General features: G+C 44.6%; 1 protein-coding gene across 8 annotated transcripts in view; it reads right to left on the bottom strand.

The window, feature by feature from the left end:
- The window catches only part of LOC144391265 (cytosolic carboxypeptidase 4-like), a 71,925-nt gene extending 45,342 nt beyond the window's left edge, over nt 1-26,583 (bottom strand). For 2 of the 8 annotated variants that reach the window (XM_078097869.1, XM_078097872.1), the window contains exons 1-11: nt 26,146-26,338; nt 18,773-18,846; nt 14,776-14,839; nt 14,151-14,297; nt 12,220-12,351; nt 11,355-11,448; nt 9,905-9,942; nt 2,437-2,645; nt 1,953-2,118; nt 1,226-1,290; nt 420-528 (exon numbers count right to left, since the gene is read on the bottom strand). In XM_078097869.1, the coding sequence (XP_077953995.1) occupies nt 420-528; nt 1,226-1,290; nt 1,953-2,118; nt 2,437-2,645; nt 9,905-9,942; nt 11,355-11,448; nt 12,220-12,351; nt 14,151-14,297; nt 14,776-14,839; nt 18,773-18,846; nt 26,146-26,227 (1,180 nt within the window). In that variant the 5' untranslated portion in view covers nt 26,228-26,338. Of the gene's footprint in view, nt 1-411; nt 529-1,225; nt 1,291-1,952; nt 2,119-2,436; nt 2,646-9,904; nt 9,943-11,354; nt 11,449-12,219; nt 12,352-14,150; nt 14,298-14,775; nt 14,840-18,772; nt 18,847-18,948; nt 19,213-26,145 lie in introns of those variants that run through there. The other 6 variants (XM_078097868.1, XM_078097871.1, XM_078097875.1 and 3 more) reach the window with 6 other exon arrangements.
- Between the last annotated feature and the right edge of the window lie 467 nt (nt 26,584-27,050).

The raw sequence follows: 27,050 nt of genomic DNA, 5'->3' as shown, positions 1-27,050 counted from the left end.
GATGCTTTTATCCAAAGCGACTTACATTGCATTTAAACCCTTGGCTTTTTACATTTTTGAGCAGTTAGGGGTTAGGTCGACATGGGGTTAGATCTACACTTCCACACAGCCGGGGCTCAAACCGCCAACCTTGCGACTTTGAGCGCACCCTCTCTACCTCTGCGCCACCGTGAACTACATTCACTGAACAAAACCCAGGCAATTTGATGTTGAAATTCTTTGATTTAAAATGTATTCATACTGATCTTACAACCTCTCTGCTCTGTGTTCAGTAGTTTAGTCTGAGTGTGATTTGAATAAATGGTTTATTTCGGACAACAGTTTAATCAAGACATACAGAATAAAAAGTTATGGGTTCTGGCGCTGTTTAAGAAACTAGTTTACACAACACACACACAAACACATCTGTACCTGGAAATCATGTGAGAGTTCAGGACAGAGGCGGCTGTACTGTGGCAGCAGCTCTTTGGGTCTGTCTGGGTCAGGGCGAAGTCGAAGTTTGTGGAGATCTGTTTCCAAATCTTCATCCTGGACAGTTACAGACATACGCGTCACAACAGATGGAGGGAAAACAGTTACATGGTTAAAGAGAGTTGTTGAAAAGGGGGCCAGACAGTCCTGGGTGTAGAATGGAACCAGGCCTGGTCAGAGATTATAGATGTATGCTACTTTATCCATGAGAAGATGGACGGTATGATCGATAACAAGCTTTCAGGACATGCTGCTGGAGTAGTCCCACTGGGAACAAAGAAGCTAGGAAGAACAAATACGCGACTGCCATGTTGCAAACGGGAACGTGAAACTTAACGTTGTAATTTGAAACAAACCAAATATCGGTCTAGGCAGCTAGACTGCTTGGTTAGGATGAGGAAAGAGATCGTAGTTTGGCTTGAAACAAAAGAGTTTGTAACGTTACATATAAAATTTGGCCGTAGTCCGGTACATCATTTACATTAAACAATACATAAATTATATGGGGGCAACTGTGGAGAGCAGGTCGGCCTTCCTCAGAGGTTGGATATTTGGCGGTGCTAGTGTGTCGGTCGGTGTGTCCTCGCACATGACACTTGACTCAGAATTGCTGTGATTTTTGTGTTCCTCAATCCCATAGCCTACATTCAGAATGCAAAGTTTAAAATATCGAGTCAGGTAACCAGCATGGTGTAACAGCAACCCTGGACCTCACAAAATGAAAGGCACAAACCCAGTAGCCACACACACTTACAAAGTCGGCCTCCTTGCTGTCTTCAGCCTCGTTGTCGTCCTCCTCAGTCTCCTCACTGTTCTCATCTGGATGCAACAGGAAAAGAAAGCCGCCGGGGTCAGTATTCTACACGTGTGTTTGTTTGGGAGAAGTTATACTTCTGACGGGGAACTCATCACTGCTCTGATTGGAAGGAAAAGCGACGGTACGTTAACATGATGAGATACTCATACACACTTTTTTTTATCTTCACATCTGTAAAGTTACATAGCAATTTAATTAAAATAACTTGACAGCTCTTCAGTCAAACAGAACAATAAAAAAATTCAAATATTGGACTACATTTTATGCAAAATGCATTTAACAGTCCATGAAAAAAACAAAGTGGGCTAAACAAAGAAATGCAACTTGAGCAGATAATTCAGTCTAACTGTCTTGTGCTAGCTAACCCACCGCCGCTCTGACGGCAGAGACCGTGATGAAACCCGCCCCCGATGGCGCTGAACATAGCAGGTCAAATGCTAACTTTGTTGGAACAGTTCCCGGTTGTTCCAATGATTGTGCTGTTAACCGTATGGATGCCATTCCTTAATCTAGGTGACTTGACAACTTCCATTCTAAATGTTTTTACCTTAATTATTTCAACAAAACTTTCAGTTGCCGTGTGATCAGTCCGCTTGTCTGGTTCCAGCTTACCATGAATTTATATATTTATCATCCAGCGATCAAAAGGTTGTGAATACTGTACCTGGTTCGGCGTCCATAGCAGGCACAGCGTGCGCCCTTCCTGGCATGGGGAAGGAGTACGCAGACCAGTCGGAGGTCAGTGGAAGAGGTGTTTTAGTAAGACACTTTCTCATCAGTTGCACAGAGGGTTCCACGAGAGACTCCAGGTCTTTACTCAGCAAACATGTCTGCAGAGAGACAAAGACAGTCAACAGAATGTAAAGAGGATTAATGTGATGTAGTAACAGGAGAGACATCCAGCAAATCCTTTTCTTAGTGCAATAAGATCGAACCTCCGATAATTACACTTTTGTCCAGCTTCATTTCTACTTTGTGTTGCATTGTGGGACAGGATGTTTATTAATAAAACCCTGCTGATTCAAGAACTGCTAGTCATAGGATGGAACAAATAGCTTCATTGATGTGTTTTCCAAACATGCAGAATTAATCAATTCAACCACTTACAAAGAGAAGTGGGAAGTAAAAAAGGATGATTGGAACTTTACCTGTGTCGTTCCGTACAGTAGTCGGATCCCTCCCTGGGATACGAACGCCTGTCTGCCCGCAGTACTGTGAGTGACCTTATGGAGGCAGCGCAGCAGTGAGTGGCAGATCGCCACGGCACCGTGTTGGACTGCTTTGGCGTGCCAGTCCTCGTGAAGCCGCAAGAGGCCAGCGACGTAACCCTTGGATACCACCGAGCAAACGTTAGCCTCTGTGGGGGGAGACAGAAAAATGAAAGGGACATGGGCTGAGCAAACTCAAGGCTGCTTACAGATCTGGAGTCCGAGCTACGTCTGTCCGTTTGGCAACACAACTTGACCAATGGATTTCCAACTTTTTCAATTAGGCACCAAGAAAGTCAGTTTTTTTATGTTTACAATGATCCACTATGGATGAGTATCGTTTGGGTTTTTTCCCCCAAACGAAACTATTAAAACATACCGGTTCCTGAACCAATACTTTTTTTCTTTCTTTTTTTACTTCAAATTATGGACAATATATGAAGGGTTAACAGTTTACAGTATACGTACAGTCTCTGTAAGAGCCGAAAAATGTATTACTTCATTGGAATTTTGGGAATATTAATCATTTAATTTATGCTCACTGTGCAGGAAATATATGTAACATATATTGGAAGCATTCATGTTGGATTGACGCTCTTTGTGTGTCTCAATGTATTGACGTCTTGAATGCAGCAGGTGCAACACAGAAGAGCTGCATGAGGCACGAGAGCATATCTACAGGGTGACAGAATGTATTAAAATTCAGTCAGGAAGACTGGACAGGCTGTGCCGTTCCCTGGGGGCCTCCTCTCTCCCTGGGGGCGCACAGCGAGCTGATTAGGGGCGGGGGTGGGTAGTACCAACTAACCAGACGTGGGTGTCGTTACCGCAAACCAATTGCATCGGTGTTGCCGTAAACTCTGAAGGTCCGATTGGACGTCAATCGAATGCAGAGGAATTAGCTCAACAATCAGAGCCGGCGAGCAGCCCGGCGAGCATCAGGTGTAGTAGCACGCAGAGTGGTAGACTCCTAAAATAATCTGGTCTAACATGACCCGTTTGCAGTTCCAAGAAGTAGGTCTGTCAGTTGACCCACCAACCTGGGATCCATTTAGGTTTGTGGTCTCACGTGACCAGTCCAGCTGACTTCAATGGAGATATTGCGGGCTAACGTGACCAGTTGAGCTAACACCATTTATTTCTAGCCTAACGCGACCTTATAGCGGACCCGTCACGCCTCATGGATATGGGGAAGCAAGAGTCAGCATATCTCTTAAAACTGGGGTCATGAACAGAGTGGTGATTTTCTTGGCTACGGCAGTCGCAAGGCATTTGCTGATGGCTGCTGCATCTTTGCTAGTGTTCTGCGTTTTACCTACCCTATCTTCGCAGGTTGTGCACCAGCAGTCGAGTTAGATGTTCCCTTCCTGAGTTCTCTGAACACTCGCCCTAGCGTCACATCACTGTGGCAGGTTGCTAACTGTCTCTGCAAATTCCCGTCTCCAGACGTCCTATCGCTGCCCATGCTACTCCGGACTGTGGCCCGTACTGGCAGCTCTGCTAGAGGTGGTCCTACACACGGCCAATACGGAGGCGCTTGCCTTGAGTGGTGACTCGCACTGATTGCTGCCGTGCTGGTTTTAAATCTATGCCACAATATCTCCATGTGGAACAACTGGATCCACTTCCCCCATTATTCTCAACCTAGAAAAACTGCTAGAGCTGCAGCAGCTAACCAAGGCATCCCAGTGACAAGCCGGCAGCCGATAGGGCCGTCATGGTGGGCGTCATCTGCTGTGACGTTCCACCTCCGGCCTGACCATAAGACTGGACTCTCAAAGCAAGATCCTTGAAGCTGTAAAAGAGCTGATAAGCATGCATATAACTGGTGGCGGTGGTGTATTCCCTTCTGGCTATGTTGAAAAGTCACTTCAGTAGTCGTAGTTCCTTACAGTCTCCCTTAGAAAATCTAATTTCCTAGGTGGACGTGACCTGGTTTAACGTGTCTGTGTTTCCTAGGTTTAACGTTACCTGGCTTAATGTGTCTTCCTGGTCTCACAGGACCACATCAATTTCCCAAAAAAGATGTCCGTATGGACCCGTCAAGCTGACAACACTCTGTTTCGCGGTCTCACGGGACCAGTTAAGCTGACTACCTTTCCATTTTGTGGTCCCGCGATCGGTCACTCTAGATAATAGCTAGTTGCCCGGTCTGAGCTGGACCCGTCAAGCGACGGAGTTCTGTTCAGCGGGCGAAGCGGATCAGTCAAGGACACCGGCCTGAGCGAACCCGGTTAAGTTGTTCTGTGAGGGAGCCCTCCGCAACTAAGTATTCTGCGGTCTCCCTTGACCCTGACTGTCCTGTTCTGCGGTCTGCTATGACCACCCCTATCTTGTCTGCAGACTTACACGACCACAACCTGTCCTTGTCTTCGGTCAACCTTGGCCCCTCACCTATCCTATCTTTTACTTTGGGATCTGCTGAAATCCCACCATGCCCTACTGTGCTCCAGCTAGACCCTCCTCATGTCCTGCAGCTTCCCTTGCCGTCCTTTTCTTGTTAACCTTGGCCTCTATAGTCTCAGCCCCACGTGACCCACTATATGTCCCCTTGTGACACCAGCTCCGGATTGAAGTCTGGCTAGGACCCTCAGTTGCCGAAGGATTTCTGTAGTAGCTTCGCTAGCAGTTGCCCTCTGATGGGGTTTCTGTAGTAGCTTCGCTAGCAGTCGCCCTCTGATGGGGTTGGTGTAGTAGCTTCGCTAGCAGTCGCCCTCTGATGGGGTTTCTGTAGTAGCTTCGCTAGCAGTCGCCCTCTGATGGGGTTTCTGTAGTAGCTTCGCTAGCAGCCGCCCTCTGATGGGGTTGGTGTAGTAGCTTCGCTAGCAGCCGCCCTCTGATGGGGTTGGTGTAGTAGCTTCGCTAGCAGTCGCCCTCTGATGGGGTTGGTGTAGTAGCTTCGCTAGCAGTCTCCCTCTGATGGGGTTGGTGTAGTAGCTTCGCTAGCAGTCGCCCTCTGATGGGGTTTCTGTAGTAGCTTCGCTAGCAGTCGCCCTCTGATGGGGTTGGTGTAGTAGCTTCGCTAGCAGTCGCCCTCTGATGGGGTTGGTATAGCAGCTTCGCTAGCAGTCGCCCTCTGATGGGGTTGGTGTAGTAGCTTCGCTAGCAGGATATCTGCTTCCTTTTAGCACGGCTTGTTAATGCCGCTCTCCCATGTTTGAAATATCTGATGTTCTGCCTAATGTATCTACTTACGGGTCTTTGTTGTAATTCATGACATGCACTTTTCCTTATGTAGCCAACGACGGTTAAATCTACACTTCCCTGCACAGTGGATGATTCCTGAGCTACTGTTTTAAGGCCACCAAACGTTTCAGTTAAGGTACGTTCACACAACGGCAGTGCGAATTATTTGCGCTGCGAGTATGAGAGCGCCCTGCTCATATTTAAGAGCCTCTCTTTAAAACCATATGAATTATTTCAAACGTATCTTTTCCATTTCCATGACTTTTCCAAAACTTTCAGTATTTTTTTCACTATGACTTTTCCAGGCCCGGAAATGACCACTTTAAAATTCCATGACTTTTCCAGGTTTTCCATGACCGTATGAACCCTGTCCGACCCACGCATGAATACCTCGCAATATAAAAACTGTACACAGCTCAGATAGAGCTGTGGCAATAACTAATGCTGCTCTGCGTTCTGTATCTCTCTGTAACTACAGTTCCATGTCTGCAGCACTGAGTATCTTCCCGCAGGCCACAGAAAAGCACATGTTTTGTTAACTGTCTACTCTTCATTGTCCATTGGTCCATTGGTATGTATTTAAATGTCAATGCCAGTCTGTACAAAACATGAACTCCTTTTAGTGCTTACACAGTACAAATGCCGCTCTCTTCACTGGTACCGGTGGCTCATCCAGTTCAGAACACTGGTGCTCACGTACCATGCTGTGAATGGATGGGGTCCAGCTTCCATCCAGGACCTGGTCCAACCCGACATCCCGACCCGCACTCTCTGCTCTGCATGTGATAAACTGCTTGTTCCTCCTCACTGAGAGCAAAACACTCGACTAGATCTCCACTCTTTGCTGTCCTGCTCCTAAATGGTGGAAGGAGGTCTGTGAAGACATCAGGACCACAGAGAGCCTTCACATCTTCAGACTAAAGACACACCTCGGCACTTAAATGGTACTTGTAACATCACTCATCTATAGCAAGTTGTAAATTGGCTTATTTGATGAAATTGCACTTTCTTGTTTCTTGTTCTTCTGAGTTTGTGTCCTCATGGTTGAAATGCACTTATTGTAAGTCACTTTGGATAAAAGCGTCAGCTCAATGACATAATGTCATACAGTAAAAAGTGATGGTGTTCAGCGTCATGTCACCCCTCGGGTTGTAGACGGCCATTTTGAAGCCTTGAGTTAGAATCACGAACCATAAGTGACCTGAGAGGGTGGAGGGGAAACACCAGAGCGCTGAATGAAACATTTTGGGGCAACACAAAGGTTCAAATGAACTTTCATGAAGTGAATACACACTGTGAAGGGAGCGGACTACGCCTTGGTAGCGTCCTGTCCAACAAGCGAGGGACTAAAGGACAGCTTTTCATGCACAGGGTGAGAAATCAGAAAATGTTTTGGGAATATTAAAGCGTGTTGTAAAAAAGAAGCCCGAACTACTAGTAAAAACCTGAAGATTAGGATCATATATCTACTATAAAGAACACAAAATGTTGTGTGGAGCATTTAGTGTCTTTGGAGTTCAAATAAGAGACAAGCATCTGGAGCTATTTAATCTCTAATGCTGCGTTCACACCAAGAGCAAAGCGAATTTTCCAGTTTTCTTTACAATCAGAAGTCAAACCGATCCTCGACAAACTACGTCTACGTCTAATAAACGTCATCAGAGGACGAGTGTTCGATTAAACGAGCTCCCAGAACAGTTTGGGATCAGGGAGAGAAACAGCTTTCAGAGTACAGGAGGGTCGCCGGGACCCAAAACATAGTTCAAATCTACAAGTACGACTCGATCGTAGCAACATTGTTGCCTTTATGTTCACTCCAAACACTGCATGACGGATGAAAGGCAAACGCTGAGAGGGGCTCTGTGCCGCGTTCGGGTTTATGAGCGGATGCGTTGCCCTTGATGTTCTGTGCAAATTGGCACTTTGACAGATTTGCACAGATCATGAAAAGAAGCTCGGAGCCTTTTGAACCTTTCTGGCGGCCTCTGGAGGAGTGAACCCAATGTGTCAGCGAGCCTCTCACAAGGATTACAGCCACAAACTGTGTACACAACAGGAAAAGAAAAAACAACAAGAAAAGACAGCGGGAGGGACAAGTAAAGCGTCTTATTCCCAAAGTCCCCGGGGTCACACTTCACTGCTCTGATGCTGTGAGAGGTTCATTTTCTGAGTCAGAATGGGCTTTATTGCCCCTACATGTATGAATAAGCATACGTGTTTCCATTGCGCTCCACATACTGCACCGTTTCATTTTTTATCCAAAAGATAAAAACAAGGACGACTCAAAAAGAGACATTTAGCAACTTAATAAGAAAGTGTCAAACTTTTGACTAAAGACCGAAGTGAGTGACTGTCACGCTCAATGCGAGACACTTGAGAGCACGACATTATTGTTGGTCATCTGCGTAAATGTTACTGTTGATGACATTATAAACAGACCCCCGGGCCCCCCTTAAAAAACAGAACTCTTTGGATCTGCACGATTCACACAAGTCGCCCAAACTGACGTGAAAAAGCGGGAGGCTTAACAACCAAACCTGAAGTGATTAGTTTGGAACAGAAACAACAGTTCTATTTCAGCATAATGCATTGTTTAAATTCATGTGAAGAAATGTGAAAATCTAAAGGGCAGAATTCGGCTTGTGTGTCCTGCTCCGAGGAACTGAAGAAACCGACTTTTGTGCTGATCTGATGATATCAAAGAACATCAAAATTCCTCGCAGCCTCAGCGGCGCGCTAACCAACGTCAGGCTCCAGCCTTGCAGAGAGAAAGAGGCCTGTGGGGGGGTCGTGTGCAAAACCAAAAGACAATATGGAGATGTGTGTGTTTACATACACTGTGAGACTAAATGAGCATAAACAGTCAAATGTGCACACACACGCACACACCATGACATCAGTCAGCTGCTCAGCCTGTAAATGCCCCACAACCGGAGACACGGTGCGTTAGTGCCCCCTGCAGGGAAACCTGAAGCAGTACAGGGAGGCGTTCTGCAGACGGGGGGAGAGGAGCACTTCCCTCACAGCAGAAGTTTGCACACAAGACTCGTGAGAACAGAGGACATGCTTCTCCATCTATTGCCCCTCACTAGAGGTCTGCCGTCCAGAGGAGGACTGAAAAAAAGGGAGCGAGGACACAAAAGGGACTGAGGGAAAGGAGAAGAGGACCAAAGGAGAGGAGAGAGGAAAGGAGAATACAAAATGTATGGATGTCAGGAAAATGAAAGGAGAGGGAAGAACTTATTAGGGGAGAAACTGATGAAAGGGACGGTGGGAAAGATGAGGGGAGGTGAGAGGAAAGGAGGAGCAGGAAAAGATAATATGAAAAGGATTGAACAGGAGAGAGGAAAGAGAAAAAGGGGGAGAGGATACATGATCCGATACAAAGGGAGGAAAGGACACAGGAAAAGAGGAAAGGAGAGCAAAGATGAGTACGGTCGTACCAGTGTGGACATCAAAGAGCCCTGAGACCTGTGGACATGTAAGACGTCCTCTGACCTGTTGGCGATTGTTTGACTATTTGACCTGCTGAGGCGTCTCTTCCTCCTGCACACAGCAAAGGGGACACGGGCACCTGTACTTCACAGCAGGGTGTGAAAAGGCTTTGAGACGGTCAGCGACCACCGAGGGGTCGAGTCATCGCTTCCATCAGTCGCGTCAAACCGCACTCTTAATGTACCGTACCGAGTGTCTTAAACTGCTGGATGAACAAGTCAATGGAAAGAAAGACAACGGTTATTTTCCCTTCAACAATCCAAAAAGAGGCAGGATCTATAACAGGTATTTCAAAGTGCTTCAAGGAGAGAAACATTAGGTCCGGAGCTCCTGTTTAAGCGTTTCATTTGCTCAATATTTGCAAAATAAAGAAAAGAAAAGCGCTTTACACGTTTCTTGTTCCGTGGCTGAATGGAGTCACAACACGCAAATGAAATCCGCCGCTTCCGCTGCCGTCCGCGGCGCTTCTCAAATGCCGGTTTGCATCATGGGAGTTGTGTACAAACGCTGTTTTGGGGGGTTAGAATCCAAGGAGAAAATGTGCCGGTGCCATTGGTGTGTGTGTGTGTGTGTGTGTGTGTGTGTGTGTGTGTGTGTGTGTGTGTGTGTGTGTGTGTGTGTAGAAGAATTGGCCTCAAACAGGCACCGCCGGGCCCCGGACAAAGGGTGTGGGTCTGCTTGTGTGGTGAGATGGTGATGATCAGCTGGCGGCTGATGACACACTTACTTGTACACAGCAGAGCAGCGAAGGCATCGACTGCTGCCCTGGAAAACAAACAGAGGGGGGCAGTTGGTCTCGTAGGCATTTTAATTTACACACTTCAACATGCAAATTGTACACGATACAATAGAGTGCAAATGAGAGGGACACGTGCACAGCAAATAGATTTTATCATACAGTGGGCATGAATTCTTGATGTATTATTTTTGTAAGTGAGAAAACCTGCGAAATCGGCAGTGTATCAAATACTCCCCACTGTAGATTATGAGTTACTAGCTGTCCAACGGAGGGGAAGTGCTGTTGACAAGTGAGAATGTATGGACAGATGTAGTTGTACAAGTGACTGACTGACTTTTACTGCTTTAAAAGTGTGCACTGCAGCCAAGCGGCATATCTAAGGGTTGGCATAGCGTAGCTAGAATTGGATAAATCACTGTGACAGACGTGTCTAACTGCCGCTCACTCGTGGGGGAAATAGCATATCTCCTTCCTCGTTGCTCCACTCGCATCACAGACGTTCACAGCTGCCAATTCTAACAAATTATCCAAAGTACCAGGCAGCTTTGAAATCTGGAATCCCAGAGTCTTCTAATTGTGTTACGACAATTAACAGCTGGCTTCTGCATGGGAACGATACAGAAGATTCACCCTGAGGGCTATAAATTTGTGTCAGAGCATCCGATTCCCTCACGCCGCCGTGGAGTTTCATGTTCATCAGTAGCAGGTATGCCTGGGTCGGAGCCAGCGGAGAGAGGCCCGTACTCCTGAAGCTCTTGGCATGTCCCCACTGGGTATACTGGAGGATGCAGCTATGTGAGCCAAATGCCATCACTTCTGACAGAGACAAATGGGAGGGAGGCGTATACGAGCCAAGGGGAGAAGAACGCTGACTTGAGTAAGAGCTGCAGTCTACGTACGTGATCAGGGGGAAACATGATGTGTAGAGACCAAGAAAATAATCATGTTATTATGTTTCCCTGTAAACTACTCCTGCCAGTTAGAAGCAGTGAATCTCCATGCACAGAGAGTGACCCTGGACTTCCATAGTGGTTCATTTCTGTCCAAGCGGCCTGCATGCAAAGTCATATAACCGTTACCTGGTAACTCTGGTAACTTTTGTGTATTGGAGCAAAATGCTGCTTGTGCATTTGAAATTGTGCATTTGGACTAATGCACGAGTTAGCAAATTGTACAAACTGTGTGGTTTTAGCAGGTTCATTTTGTAAAAAGGGTGTTGAATTTACCATAAATAAATAAGACTGGGTTGAGATGCCCACCGTATTCTTTTGACTGCAATATGTGTATCGTGCTTCCGCCACATATAGATGACCAGAAGAAAATGTACTAAAAAAGTTTAATAAACGTGAAGCATACAAACGCAAAGTGTAATAAGGACACAGGGTCTTTTAGTTACTAGTATCGGTGTCAAACACAGAAAACCTGGCGATATACGTACTTGATGGCGTGCAGATGTTTGGTGGTAAAGTGGGGGATGAGTCGATAGACGGTTTCCAATCCATGGTTTTCTCCAATTAGGTTTGCTGTAGAAACTGCAGAGAAAATGCCCCAGAAGGTAACCATGACAGAAATAATAGTGTAATGCTCATATTTAAATGATTTATATTCATCGAATCAGTTAATAATCAATGTTTACTGGTATTAAGCTGCTATTTGCTTTGGAGGGTTTTATGGACTCATATGGTTGTTGAAAGATATTTCTTCCTTAACTCGTTGCTCATGAAGTAAGGATGGAGATTCAAAGCACACACGGCTGAAAATGATTCATATTTTGCCACTGGGTTTTTAATACATCCAGTTTGTGTGTTTGTTTGGTTGCTGCTGACATCTAGTGGGTGAACACGACTCTGCTGTGGGGATCCGATGCCGGTGCAGGTTCTGTTGACACCTCTTTCAATGTATCATACAGCATAACCAACAAGGACAGTGGAAGAGGAATGAGAGGAATGCATGCAGGGTTATAGTGAACTATAAATCACGTGAGGGTTTGGGCTCCTGTACTTGCTACATAGTGAGGAACAAGATGTCAACCACAGAGTGAGGACATTGTTCACAAATAAGGACACGTCACTTCTTCAGAGGCATTGAGACGTGTTTGGGTCAGATTGAACCTTGTGGTAGAACAGGTCTAGGGAACGTATTCCATTCAAAGACAGAAGTACAGACATGAGTGTGTCAATGTTCTGAGCTTTAGCCACCTTTTTGGAGGGCAGATATCAGATTAAAGATTTGTCAATTGTGGAAGGTTTCTCCAGTTGTGGACAAGAGCTGTGTCCCAATCTGGGAAAAGTCTTCGTGTCTACCTGATGAAGAAAATACTTGGATCACCCAGAGACAGGCAGCAGCCCTCCTGGCATATTTGATGTTTTGTCTGAGCAGATTGAGAGTCAGCAGCGCCGCTCCGGCATCCTCTGCCTTCACACCTATACGCCGATCTGCAGAGACAAACATTCACTGTATTCATGAAGTCAAGATGAACGGCAGAGAATCAGGGGAGCATATCATGTATTTTAGGAGCTCAGTGTAGATCGATCTTCCACTTATTGATGTGAGTTGTGACAAAAACGTTTTCCAAATCCTATTGAGACACAAGTCCTCTAATCCTGGATATATTCTTCAAGCGATAATAGGTTGATATTGTAATTGTCTATATGTCATCAGCACAGCCATATTTCTGTGTAGATTTCGTTGTTGCTGTGAATTATTGTTTTAGCATGGTTTGTTTTATTTTCATGCTTTTGTAACCAACAATTTTACCAGGTGTATATTGGACACTATTTTAACCTGGTTAAAGTAGATTGCAGTCACTGGTCTCCTGCACCTGGAGAGGCTCATTTAAACCTACAGGTTATTCATTGTCGTTATAAGTTATAACCATGACTCAACACACGTAAGACAAGTAGCTCATGCCGTTCAAATTTTGCTTATAAATTCTCCCGCCTGCCGAAGAGCAACATCAGTTGTTGTGGCATGAACGGTGCGTGAAAAAGGAGTTCTCATACCAGTACACCGCCCAGCCCTCTGAGCAGGGTAGAATAGGAGCAGGAAGCACGGACGTAAAGGAACGAGCACCAGGATAAGCAACCACAGATGAACGGGAGGCGTGGAAACGACGGGCGGTGGTGTCCATGAAGGTGGAGAGCCAGAGAACCAGCTGGACCCTGACGAAACCCCCCAGTTTTTTTTAACTGGTGTCGAACTCTTAATAATTTTGTAATAGATCCTCTTTTTGCTGGACTTTTACCAATATGATTGCAGTCATTTCATAGTATGTTATTGGTTTGAGCTTAAATAAAAGCATTTTTCACCCTCTAAATGATGTCTTGGTGATCCATGCTGCTCTCCAGCGACACAGAAGAATCCGGTTTTATAGAGACTTGGACTCCCCAAACTAGGTGGCATTGTTAGCAGCTCTTCTATTCTATTTGTGAAAAATGAAAGTGGACCTAAATTATTGGATTTGAAATCCCCATATCACGGCGCTGACGTGTGTAGGGCCATTTAGACTTGACCTCTGAAGCATTGACTTTCATTTGTTCGTCCTTGGCCTAAAAAACAATTCAGTTGTATCTTTGTTTAATGGAAGACAATTTGGGCACATCCATTTGTTTATTTGTTCTTTTGTTAAACGCCTGAGTGGAAGAGATTATTTAATGATTTTACTGAAAAGGGGGAAGTTGAATAGTGGCCTATAATTTGTCATTGTTGCAGTCTAGCCTTTTTAGGAGTGGTTTGATAACTGCCCTTTAGGGGCCTCTGGGGAAAAGGTGGAGGGAATGGATGTGTATACAATTTGTCAAAAATCAGTGGTCATGCAGTTTGACATATTCTTGATAAAGGATGCTACTATAGCTACTAAGAGACAGGGGGACGGATTCAGTTATTGTATGTCTTACAGACTTCCATGCTGATTGAATTAAATTGTGTCATGATATTTGAATGAATGAATATTATTTAGAGATGCAGACAGCACATGTGCTTGGTGTGGAGCCATTTACTTTTTTTTCAGAATTTTGTCACAGTAAAAAAGAAATGATTTCATGCCCAGGTGGAGCGGAGCTCAGTAGCTACCAACAGTGAAGGGTTTGATAGCCTGGCAACAGTAGAAATTAGGGACACTCCTATAAGAAACGCAATTCTGAGGTAACTTAAGTTTGGTCAAAGTGTTTCAAACATTTGGGTTTTATTCCATCATCAAAAACATTTTAGTCTTCATATTTTCATCCATCCTTACCTCTGTGTCCAATTTTAGCCAGAAGGTGCAGCAGCGGCAGCAGGAGATGGAAGTTGGGGCTGAAGCTGCGGCCGGTGTTCACCAGTGCAGTGAGCAAGGCCTCGCTGCAACCTTTGGTGATCATGTAGTGGATCCGACGATCTGTACCTGAACCAAGAGAGAATTCCACTCAAACAAAACAGCTGCAAAGAAAACTAATGCTTTGTTGTCCAGACGTTGTATTTAGAAAAAGGATACAGGCGGTTGTTTATCAGTGGTATTAAGACTGACACTGTTTTTTTGGCTCCGTAAGCACATTGGATTGGAAATGAAACTTTCACTTTAGACATTGAGGCCTAGTGTTGACTTTCAGTTCTAACTCAAGGTTGTTTCTGTTCACAGCAGAGGGGTTTAGTTGGGGTGCAGGTAAAACCAAGCACTGTTCTATATGCAATATGTTTTTCCACCATTTTCTATTGTCAGAAAGCTGGTGAATGCCAGTCGAACATCGACTGTCTGAGACAGATAAAAGACTAACACACTGCTCATTTCTTAACGTCAATGGAGGGCTCAAAAACAGCACTGTCCTACACAACACTGCCATGTCAAATAAACTTGAGTGGTGGAAAATGCTAGCTAAGCTTACCAGCAGACAGAAGTTCATCCAGGACATTGAGGATATTTATAGTGCTCTCCACATCTCCCGCATTCTGCAGAGACCAAAATATCAAAACAGAAAATATACCATGAATGCAAAATACAAAACACATCAATTAAAAATGATGCCCAACCTTATTCTGCAGAAAGGCACATACATAAAGATTGAAAGTGACCCCGATGATGAGTATCTATCACGATGGGACGCTTCAGGCCTGTGTGAGTGTGAAGGCGCGAAAATAGATTCTTGGCCATTTCCCACAACAAACATATTCGTAAGAGGCTTTAGAGATAGGTTTTCATCACCTGATTTATTGTACAAGTTGTCCTACCATGAGGGATTTCCCATACAAATGCTAAAATTGGTGTCCTTGACCGGAGGTGCACGGGTATATGTGACTGATTAAATTATGCTGCTCTGAAAGAAATCTGTTGGGTTGGCTAAACATCCCCTCATTAGAGTGTGTGTGTTGAATGAGGACGGCCTGCTGGGTGGCCAACTAGCTGCTTGTTTAAATAGGGACAAACAGTGCAGAGTTGTGTTGAGTTACTGTAATGAGAGACCGTTGGTAACTGCATCTGTGATTATGGAGCAAGTTATGTCAAAGATACCTATTGACCTCCTGTAGCACCCTGCTACCTACCCAACCTTTGGGTTTGCTTTGGCATGACGTCCTCACATGTGTATGTGAAAGCATCCAAATGGCGTATCGGGCTGGTTTCATCAAGCCATACCAGGAAAAGATCATTCAAAGACTTGATACCCCAGACATCTTTTTGCAACTCCCCATTCGTCATTCGTGTTGATTGCAGTAACTTTATATGCGTAATCAGGATTCAGTATTAACTTTGGGAAAGGAAGCTACAACCTATTCACCTCAATGATACATGAACATATGACTCAACTTATCTACCTCTTGTCTTTAAAGCTCATGTGTTCCAGTAACATTCAGCGCGTTCTTATTGTTCCATATCACCATCTCCAGTCGGGGTCACTGGTAGCTGTCCGTTTTAAGCTTCACGTTTTCACTTACATCGAGTATTTGTTTAACACAAGGGATGTTTTTTTATGAACTAAGAAGAGTATCTTTGAGATACACCAGGCTTTAACTCCAATTAAACCCATTTATATCACAGGCGGTTGCAGCAAATGTAGGGTGGTTACATAACGTAGGTGCTTAACTCGAGTTTTGTAACAAATAAATCTATTTCAACGTGCTTATTGTAACATGAATCATGATTTTTCCTAAAACAAATAAAGTGCTTTTGTTGTGTAGGTAAACGTTTAAATTAAATCTACGGTGGAAGTTTATTTTTTCAAGAGATACTAAGCATGTAACAAGTGGAAGTCCAACAGTTGGAAGCAGACGGTCACTGTCCGAGCATCAGTATTTGAAGAGTTTAGATTATGTTGGACCGACCGGAGAGCAGCTCCAGTATCACTCCTAAACTGCCATCATATAAAAAGTATTTGAGATGTACTATCTTTATTTTGTGCATGGGAGTATGTTGAGTTTGTGAGCGCGCTGGAAAATAGATCCTGGCTGTTGGCCGTTGGATTCATTACCAGATTTTATCGGCACTGGTGCTAAATCCTAAAACTATGAATGTGTAAAATAAATCAGTAGAAGGAGCTACGCCACAATGCTGTGAGTTTAACGTGATATTGGTAGATGTTTACTTTGTAGGGAACCTTTCTCCCTGCAACAGCATTTATATCTACAATGCATTATAATATGGTAAAAATATGAGGTGGAAAACAGATCCACAACGTGTGATGCAATTTTAGGACATTTCTGTCAAATCAGGGTCTGCTTCATCTGCCTTTATTTCTGTAGAAAGCTGTACAAAGTGAATGAAACAAAACCCTTTGTCAGCTCATAAGGGACGGGGCCTGGCGGGGAGGCGTCGGCACAATAAATGACAGCTGTCGATGCGTAACAATATTTTGTCGAGACCACATACGGTGCGGAGTGTGTAGTTGTTGATCTGGAGAAAGCAGAACATGGTGCTGGAGATTAAAACCAGACTTTGGGTTAATGTCTGGTTTTATTTTGTAGTTTCTTGCCTCTGTTCTCCCTGGTCATGTCACTTCCTGCCTTGTCCTGTCTTCCCCTGTGATTGTCTGTCATGTCATGATTGTTCCCAGCTGTGTCCAATCACCTGCACCTCCCTTGTGTATTTAAGCCGTGTGTGTCTGTTGTCACTTGTCGCGTCATTGTTCACTGTATGGAAGTCCCTGTCCCCGTCCCCGTCCTCTTTCTCTTTCTCGTTCCTGGTTCCTGTCTTCGTTTATTGCCCCTTGGCCTTTTGCTTTTAAAAACCTTTTTTACAATTAAAGTCCCTTTTCTTTTTGAAAACTCTGCGTCTGAGTCCTACCTTCCCCGCCATGCAGCTCCCTGACAAGACTTAACTGAACTTGGACCGATCTGAGGGAATGATTGTGCCTCGATGCACGATAAATAGCGATAATGATGATATAACAATGGGGACTATAGTTGCCCATTTCTGCTTATTGTATGAGGTGTGATATGCATGTACCCAACACCGGCATACATATAGCTTTAATACAACATCACGACATACAGCGAAGTGACCCCTGTCTATGGTCTATTGATGGTGGAGACACTGGAGGTGGTCAGGGGTGGGCAAGAGTGTCCTCTTTGTTGTTCAGATGTCCTCCTTTTGATGCTTAGACCTAACACACTACTTTTGTTCCCTCAACCTAACTTAAAGGAAAGGCCATATCCTTTGCAGATGGAAGTTTATATTGAAAAAAAGTACATATTGATCACAAAACTGAAGTGCGCTCTGCGATCTGGGAGCTGGTGAAGTCATTTACGTCCGCCATGACGTTGACTTCATACGCAGGAAGAGGGATTTGATATCACGCGCTTGTCAGCCAGTTTGTGTTTGATACACGGAAACGCTGTTAAACACTTCTAGCTAAATAGAGCAGGCTGAATATAAAATAATGGGTTAGAGAAATGATGCTGACGCTGTCTGTCAACAGTAATCAAACTTATTTCATCTGAATGTTCACTGAAGTGAATAATATTACATTCGGTCTACGGTACATTGCTGAAAATAGTTGTTGAGAATTCCAACTTTACGTATTCTTTGTGTTTTTAGCTTCTAGCCACAACTTCATTACATTTTAGAGTTTGCAGTCATTGATAACCAATGTAGTCAGGACACAGCTGAGCATCGGCTCCCTCAGCATCTCATTCATTCACATCACTCATGACGTCCACCTTAATTGTCCGGTTGCAAAAGCTCGCATTGCCCCAAACTGATCAAACTGATCATTTGTGGGATTTCTGGTCTTTTTTCGCCGATCGCCACCGAGCTAAAAGCTAAAATGACAACTAACGGTCGCGCAAAATCTAACCGTTACTTTGAGTGCACATTGATACAGAACGCCCGGGTCAATGTACATTGTACTGTACATTATCGCTGAATAAGGCCACCCTGTGACTCACTCTCAACCAATCAGGACGCTGGATTTCATCTACCAGTAATATAATTGCTCATATAGCCTAAAGAATTTGTCTGATCAATGGGAACAACGTGTGTGTACGTACTCATTTCATGAAGCCGTCACTGGAAAATGCGCGGTGGACACGTATGTTCCTCTCTATTGATTGTCATGCCACTCTGACTCCCGGCATGTTCCAATCATATGATCACATGTAGCACTGATGAACGGTACTGCAGTCCCATTCAATGCTTCAGCATTTTTCAGCACAATGTATTTTTCCCTCACACACTGTGAACCATCAGCATGAATGTACTGGGGATTCATGGCTGATGCACATGGCGTACAGTGATGCCTGTGCTGCCTCATTTCACACTCTGACATCGACTCAAACACCTCGTGGCTTTATGACCTTTCATGTAAGAAAGAACCGGCGATCAGAATTCCTGTAGTGGTCAATATGTGCAAAGAGATGATGCCCTCATTTGTTGTGTAAAGCCGTTCCTACCTGCAGGGTGGAGAGGAGAACCTCTAAGCCGCTGGAGGAGCTCGGGGGGGCTGTCATACTCGGCCGGCTTCGCTCTGCAGCCAACAGACGGACACAAACAAACTGTTTAATGGACAGAAGAACAGACGGAAAGATGAACAAACTGTTATTTAAAGATGGATTGATTGTTCCTTTACCCTATGAACTAAACTGTTAAACCAACAGAAAGACACGAGAGACAAACAGACAGACGGAGACATAAACAGACAGATGAACGGACAGGCAGCAAGTTAACCGGCCGAAGGACGACAAATCAGACAGGTGGAGATCATTAATCCGGTGTGGACAGAGACGGAGCAAATCCAAAGTGCGTCCTCACCCCTCTGCACACTCAACGCATCTCTCTTACGTCTCTCCCCCGCAGAGAGGGGGAGGCACAGTGACATGGAGACTCCCCCTGACTTCACAATACTTCCCAGTGCCAGTGAGGGTGCGCGTGTGTGCCACTGTCCCGTGCAAGTATATTCACAGTTTGTACAGTTTGGGTTTGTGCGTATCTTCACTCTTTGTGTCATCAAATCGTCCACAAATTGAAAATCCCGATGGCTTCTTGTCGTAAAGTACAAGTGTCGTTGTTTTGCGTGGGACTTTGCTTGTGAATGTGAAAATTAATATTCAAATTTTTAATTTTTTTTAAAAAAAAGTAAAAACGGCAGAGTGACCGTCTGCTTAGCGGGTGGGTGCCTGACTACTGACTGTATATGGCCAACTTCCACTGACTGGGAGTATTTAACTAGAGGGTGGACGAAGACTCGTCGCACAAAGACGAGTAGGAGGTCTGCGGTCTTGGCCGTTAATTAATTTACTTATTTTTGTGCAGGTAATATGTTGTTAAATAGGTTTAAACTTAAACAAATTACCTGAACAGGTAGTTATGTCTCGTCGTATTAATTTGTCCTGTTATTTACGCGTCTAATACGCAACCAGATATTCCAATATGTGTGTTTTTTAAAGGGAATATTCGAACGTCCTTTTTGAGTCATTCTGACAGCCCTAGCTTGCGATGCAGACCACTGTCTAAGAACATAGATAAGTGTGTTGGCAGCTGTGCGTAGGTGCGTGCGTGTGCACGTGTAACTCTATCCCTCCAGGATAAAGCGCTCCACAAAACATTTGTGCCGCAGTGTTGAGAAGGCCGCCACTATAAAAAGGACCTTGACAAGGCCGGCTTGGCAGCTGCAGGACACAAAATACAACCAATAAGGGTTCTGATGTCTGTACCACTGTGACGTGGCAACTGTCCACCTTAAACATTTGTACAAAACCTTGAGGCCAAAAGGGAAACATGGAGGAGGATCCGTTTCATGGGTGATCATGACACCAGAAGGGAGGAACATTATTTGTTGTCGGTCAATTCCGTGTCTCCAGTCCAGTTCTTCTCATTGGAGGTGGGGACAGGAGGTCTGGGACACCCGTCCCATGAAGCTAGATAGTAGTATAGGAATCAGGTTTGTTCTTCTACACTAATACCATTTGTCTTACAGTTGACGTTCCCTTATCTTGACAACTAATATAACTGGTGGTGTCTCCAATAGAATTAAGGAGTAAAAAGTCCTTTTATCTTGTATTTGAATGGTGTGTTACCTCTTTTAACCAGCTCTCACCAGAACATTCTTGTACTGGACGTCAACACATCACACAAGGCATTTAACAAAAACAGTTGGGCAGTTATTACACGTCAACAACAAATCCGACAATATTCAGAGCGGAGTATCCGGGAATCCGTTCTTCTTTGTGGTCCAAAGTCTCTTACAGTCCCAAACATCCATCTCCTGAGTCAGATAACTCAACAAGTCCACTTTGGTCTACTTTAGGGCAACCTAGCAACAACTCGACTCAACAAGTGAATTCACACTAACGGAACGGCACAGCTAACAGTATGAAGCTAATGGCTAGTGTCCTTATGCTAATGGGACTCAACTTGTTTTACACGTTTAGTCACAGTATAGCAGGTATTTAGTATTTACCTCCTGTATCGTCAGCCCTTAAGATATGAACAGCATCGCTCTCCTACACTGTTCATGTTTCGCTGATAACATTGAACCTGACCCATACGCCTAAGCCCCGCCCTCTCCCCTACAATGGACATGGATTGGCTGCTAGTGTCAATTAAACCAATTAAACACAAACAAAACATATTATATTATATATAACGATATATTTTTTAAGTTAGATTGTTATGCCTGATGTCTAAATGCATTTTGTACCAGGTTACACGTATCTAAGGGCTGGTGAACTGCCATTGAGACGCCTCCAGATAGTTGATGTTGTCGTTGTCAGCCGTTAGTTAGTGAACACAGAGTATCTGGTATATGGAGTAGTGACGTGGCTCTGGTAGTAAACCCAGGAAGCCTGAAGCGTACTCCGCTTTATGGGCCAACGTTCCAGCTGCATCGTTGTGAGAAAATGTGACGTTGAAGTAGACATATTTGTATTATTCAGGAACATGATATCAACCAAGTATTGCTCACAGCGCTCTACCTCGTGTTCATGTTACTGTTGAATTTAATGAAATTCCACCACCAGAGTGCGACATTGTCCCTGAAGTCAAGAAATACACTGTTATCTGCTCTATTATTCAATTACACAGATTCTGATAAACTATACAACTATATTATTGTTGGTTCTTCTGCTGTGGCATCGCAGTGTGGAGACAAACTCAAAACTATCAGTCCCCTCATCAGCACGCGGAGACAGAGAGAGAGGACACAGTGGACAGCAGGTCAGGCTGAAGGACACTCTGATTATACCCATCCTTAATCCGAACCTTCAGCCAGTGAGCTCATGGACAGCTTTTCAGTCCACATGAACTTTACAGTGTGCTCTTCTCATAAGGTCACACACACACACACACAAGCATCAAACACACCCACTGAAACAGAACAATGTCCTTCCCTGGAGGACGGATAGACACTAATCTGCGTGTGGAATTATACACACACTTCCCCGGCTCAGCACATCGACACACACTGACGCAGTTCCAGTTTCCTCAATGTGAGGAAAGACCCGGCTTCTTGCTTCAGCTGTTTCGTTGAGCTATTTCCCTGATGCCTTCGGGACCTCTGCTGCTATTTCAGACCTAAACAAGGTTCCTTCTCTCAGGGAGTCCTTGGTTTAAAGTGCAATGATGTAGACTAACTTTGACATGTAGCACCTGCAGCATCTGTATGAGCATGTGACCAACAAGGTGATGACTAAATCCTACCAAGCAAAGTTTGGCGCTTTACTTTTTTTGAAAGTAGATACTGGCACTGTTAAGCGGAGGCTGCTGAGTGTACAGATAGTTCAGATAATTTAAGTACAGTAACACACTGCCGTGATAATATAAAACATCTCTTTATAGGAGACCTGTCCAGGCTGAAGGTACGAAGCCTCGGAAAGTGAAAAAAGTATTCGCAGGTCAACAAAGAGGTTCGTTACACAACATTCAATACAATATAAATGTGTATACGTATATATTTAAATATATAGTATAAGGACACAGTTTTCTTTATGGGGTGTTCCTGCTTTAAAATATATTCATGTAAACTGCACGAATAGAGTCTAAGAGATGTCACGATCGGGTCGGCAGAGGCAGGACTCAAACGCAGAGTGTTGAAAACAAAAGGTCATTCTAAAAAATCCAAAATCCAAAAACACCAGGAGGGAAAAAACGCAGACACGAACCAGGACCTCACAGGCAAGACATTCACCAGCACGAAGGACATTCAATGATGCAACAAGAGACACACACGGCTTAAAGACACTGGGAAGGTGCAGACAATCAGACAGACAATCACAGGGGACGACAGGACAAGGCAGGAAGTGAAGTTAACCCAGGGACACAAGAGGCAGGAAACTACAAAATAAAGCGGGACGGGAACCCAAACCGTGACAGTCCCCTTCATGCTTCAGACCCTGTTATTAAAAGGGTTGGTTTCCCTGCGTGACACTGAAGGGGTTCCTGAGGGGTCACGGTAAAACAAGCCCCCAGCTGTTGTGGACCTCTGTATAGAGTGTCTCTGCTTCCCGTCAGTCACCACCATCGAGCGTTGCTTTAAAGATCATCATTTACTTTTTTTAACTCGACACAAATTGCATTCCGGTTCCTTTACGGCTGCTCAACAGGAATAAGAACACTTATTTTATTCTTTTTATCAAAATCCAATAATTGTGTAACTGCAGCAGTGTAGTTGCCATAGACACCTGGAGAAAGTATTCTTTATAATGGAACCTCATTAGTTGTTAACTTGGGCGCTCTCCCCGTCGTCTACAGCAGAATGGGAAACCTTTCAACCTTCTGTTACTGATTCGACGTGCAGGCCGAGGTTTGACCGCAGGGTAAAAGTGGACCGTTTGTTTCACGCTTGAAATGTGTATCTCAGTTGTCGGCAAAGCCAGCTCTGTCCGTCAACGGTCTGGATTTCAATGAGACCTCAATGTGTCTTGACTGCATCTTGCCAGTGCTTGGACCTGCCCATTTGGGATTGGATCCCCCAATGTTAATGCCAGGTGTTCATTTGTGTTCATTGTTGGATGTTTGCGGTAAATTTGTCAAAGATGCAGAGTTGAACATAACCAGTGAATACTGGTTGGAACACCATATGTACAGTGGTAGTAGTGAAGTAGAGACCCTGTATAGTGCATTGGTAGTGGCAGCGACTCTAAAATGCACCACAACATACAAAATGAATATCATGCCACGATGAAGAAGACTTGAAACTAGCGATTGAGACTATAAATCTATGTTCACAATGTTTACTGAAGTAATAAATCCAGTGAGAAGACTTCTTTTTGCAACCCTCCGCTGCTCAGTAGACAGGATACGTGCTTTAAGTTGTTGATTTCCTTCAAAAAGCCTCATTCTTCAAAGCATTCGGTGTACTATTAATACCAATAGATTATATGGGAGCCCATTGTGGGGACACGAGTAAAAGATCCACCAGTGAGGACCACGTGCGCACAGAAGGTAATAGATCAGTCGAGTTACAATGTCCACCTGTGTCACTCGTCTTTGTTGATATGGTGAACTCGGCCGTAATCATTTGACTGTTTCCACCTACTGAATAGCATCAGGCAATAAACATAATCCTTACAGTCCAATATTCTTTTAGCTCCACCAACTCCTGAGGAAAATCCGTTTCTCTGCTAAATGTTCTACTGTATCTGTCCAGCTGGTCTCTAACCTGCCCAATGCCTGTAACGCCTGCTGCAGCATGACTCTATGGCACCTCGCAATAATGAACTCAACTGGCTCTGCTGCTCCATCACGCTGTCGGGAGCTGTGGATCTAGGTGATAATTCTCTGTAGCTTCATCCCTATAAACAGCCCACTTTTCATTTAGCCATTCAGTGCATTGGCATCATAAAAATGTTGTTTATAGCCGCTTTAAAGGCTTCTGTTGGAGCGTAAGACGTTTGCCTGGCGTTGTGCATCGTCCTCACAATGGATTCACACTTTTCCACCGCACACCAACAAATGCTACCAACAGCAGGTTAAAAGAAGACTGCACGCTAATAAAAATGTTTTACGAGGTATGTTGATACAGAGGATACATCTAAAGGTGGAAAGGCCAGCTTGGGTTGACTGCTGCGTCCTATTACAGATTATACTAAACACTAAGGATTTAACAGAATGCTAAAGGTCACAAAAAGAGAACTTTGAAAACCAATGACCTTGTGAGGCTTTGGCAACAGCTTCTTTCTTGTGTCTCTGGCTGCAGACGACGCCAAGCGGAAAGGGAACAAGGAAACATGCAAAGTGCTGAAGTGCTGATGTAATGGATTCTCTTTTACATTTTAGACCGAAGAACACCAAAGTGATCCTCCAGTGTGACTCGTCTCATATTCATATTAGTAAATACTTCTGGTTTAGTATCGGTTTACAGTTGGCACTCAGTCTGTTTGGCAGAATTTCACATCTTTTAACATTTTTGAAGAAACATTTATTGCAAGCACATAAGTGAAACGTATGTTGCTCTGAGTGTGCAAAGGAGGATAAACATCAGAAGAAACTGTCTCTGGTAGTTAACAAGCGGATGACCGGGGGCCAAAGTGAGAAAGAAGCTGAAACAAGATGTGCTCTACTTCTCAGAGGTCTGCTTATAGCAGCTTAACGTGATACAGCAGTTAAGCAATGGCGCCAAACCTAAACCCCTTCTGACACACAACTTGTACTGTACATAACATGTGCTGCATGAATACACAGTGGAAACAGCCACGTAACCAAAAGACAGTAAACCGTCACAAATGTGAACGTCCAGCAATCAGAAGTTCTAGAAACGCCCCGTAATTCAAATACTGAAAACCAAACCAGTATTTAGCAGAAATGTTGTACACAGTGTTGCTCCTTGCAAAACATGCAGACATGGGAAATACAGACTAACAAAAGTTGGGCACAGCTCAAAGGCTCTATCCCTCTGTCTCATTTTGAAGCCAGACTTTGGTCATTGCAGCGTCGCCATCTTGGATTATGATCGCTGCCTTGTCGTCGTTTTTTTTGCAATTTCCTTATTTGGAATGCGGCGGAGTGACAGAATGTGGGCCGGAAGCATCCCTGCTTTGTGGTCTACATCACTCCAAATGGACCAGCATTTACTAAATGAACCGCTTGTTCTATTACAGATGGCCCTGTAGGTCTATCAGCCGTGGGTTTGGTTGTGATCAGCATCATCAGCAGGATCTGGTGGCAATGACCAATAACTATTTTATAGGCTTCTGATGTGCGTCTGGTTCTCCTGCCGAATGCAGCACTAAGACTTTGAGCCGAGCCGCTCTGCCGATGTGTAATCATCAAATCAAATCGCACCCATTGCTGTTTCGGCCACAGAGCCGGGGGGGGGGGGGGGGGGGGGGCTACACTGTACTTTACATTTGTCTTTTTCTACTGGAGAAAAGTTGAAAAGTAATGTTTCCATTATTGGATTAAATGAAAAATTGTGTGTTCATTGTTATGCACCAGACAAGTGGTGACGGGACCAACAGCCATGGGTTTTCGTTCTGAGGCTCTTACACACACACACACACACACCCTGACTGACTCTAGATCTGTGCCCCCTCTCATAACTCTTCTAAAATAGCCTTTTTTTAATTCTTCACATCTTGTCACTCACGGCAGCAACATGTTTGAGTGATGATGATTCCATTACAAAGATGACTCATGTTAAAGGCTTCTGTGGCTCCAAACAGCAAAAACACAATTAGTACTTGTGTTTCTCTTTATTATTTCACATAAAAGACAATGAATCCTCAAAGGATCCTTCAACTGCTGCCGCCCAGTGGAGTGTCTGACTGTGTCTGACTGACCCTGATGTTTGGAAGCACACAGAGACAGAATGAACCCAGTCGCTGCCTACCTGTGAAGCAGGGCGGCCGGCGGCCCTCCAGCTCTCTTAGGGTTCCATTCCAGGTGAAGTTACTTCGGCCGTAACCAAACATTATGGAGCGTTCTTGTTCGGCTCCAGGTTTGTTTGTCTATTATTAGAGGGAACCCCGGGGCCAACTGGAGGGAGAGTTTGTGGGAGCAGCACTTATGAGCACCTGGCCTGCCTTTAAAGAAATGCCCATGTGCCTTTTACCAGCCCATTGGTCGGGAGCCCAAATGTCAAAGAGCCCTGCGGTGGGAGTTTGTGTGCCAGAGTGAAGGTGGGGTGAACTTATAGCTCCTGCCAATGCGTGGCTGGTGGACATTGAACGGAGCGCTGCGTGTCCTTGTAAATCAAGAGGCTCTGCTGTTCCTTCAAGAAAGAACAAACGTGGTCCTGGTTTCTGAGGCAATGTGCGCGTGTTTATTTCTGCTTGAAAGAAAAAACAAGTGTCAACGCGGCGTTTCCTTTTATCTCAAGCTGGCTTTTGAATGGAATCCACGACCTGACCTGCCAGATGGTTTGTGACGCGGACACGTCTGAGAAGCTGACAAGTTGGAACGCTTTCTGGAAAAAGGCAAGAAGAGAATAGCGGTTACATGGAGAAGAACCTTTAGCAGCGTTCAGTTCTGATACAACCAACAAGACGGCGACATCTACACCGAGCTCTCATTGGGAAGGAAACATTCGCTCTCTTTGGAATCGTCTTCGGTCTTAGAAGCCAAATAGATGATTCAATTCAAATCAAAAACCCTAAAACCAGAAGCCAATGCGTCACAGAGTTAAACGTTTAAACTGGAAAAAAGGCACTTCATTCACTGACAACAGCGTTCACCAGAACCTCCCTGGGGGCAGTTTGTGGCTGCCACCCCCCCCTGCTAACAAGGCTGCAATAT

Source organism: Gasterosteus aculeatus, chromosome Y, assembly GCF_964276395.1.
Source record: "Gasterosteus aculeatus chromosome Y, fGasAcu3.hap1.1, whole genome shotgun sequence".
In the NCBI taxonomy this organism is placed as follows: domain Eukaryota; kingdom Metazoa; phylum Chordata; class Actinopteri; order Perciformes; family Gasterosteidae; genus Gasterosteus; species Gasterosteus aculeatus.
Note: the sequence above shows the minus strand (reverse complement) of the source record. Positions and strands in the feature narration are given on the sequence as shown.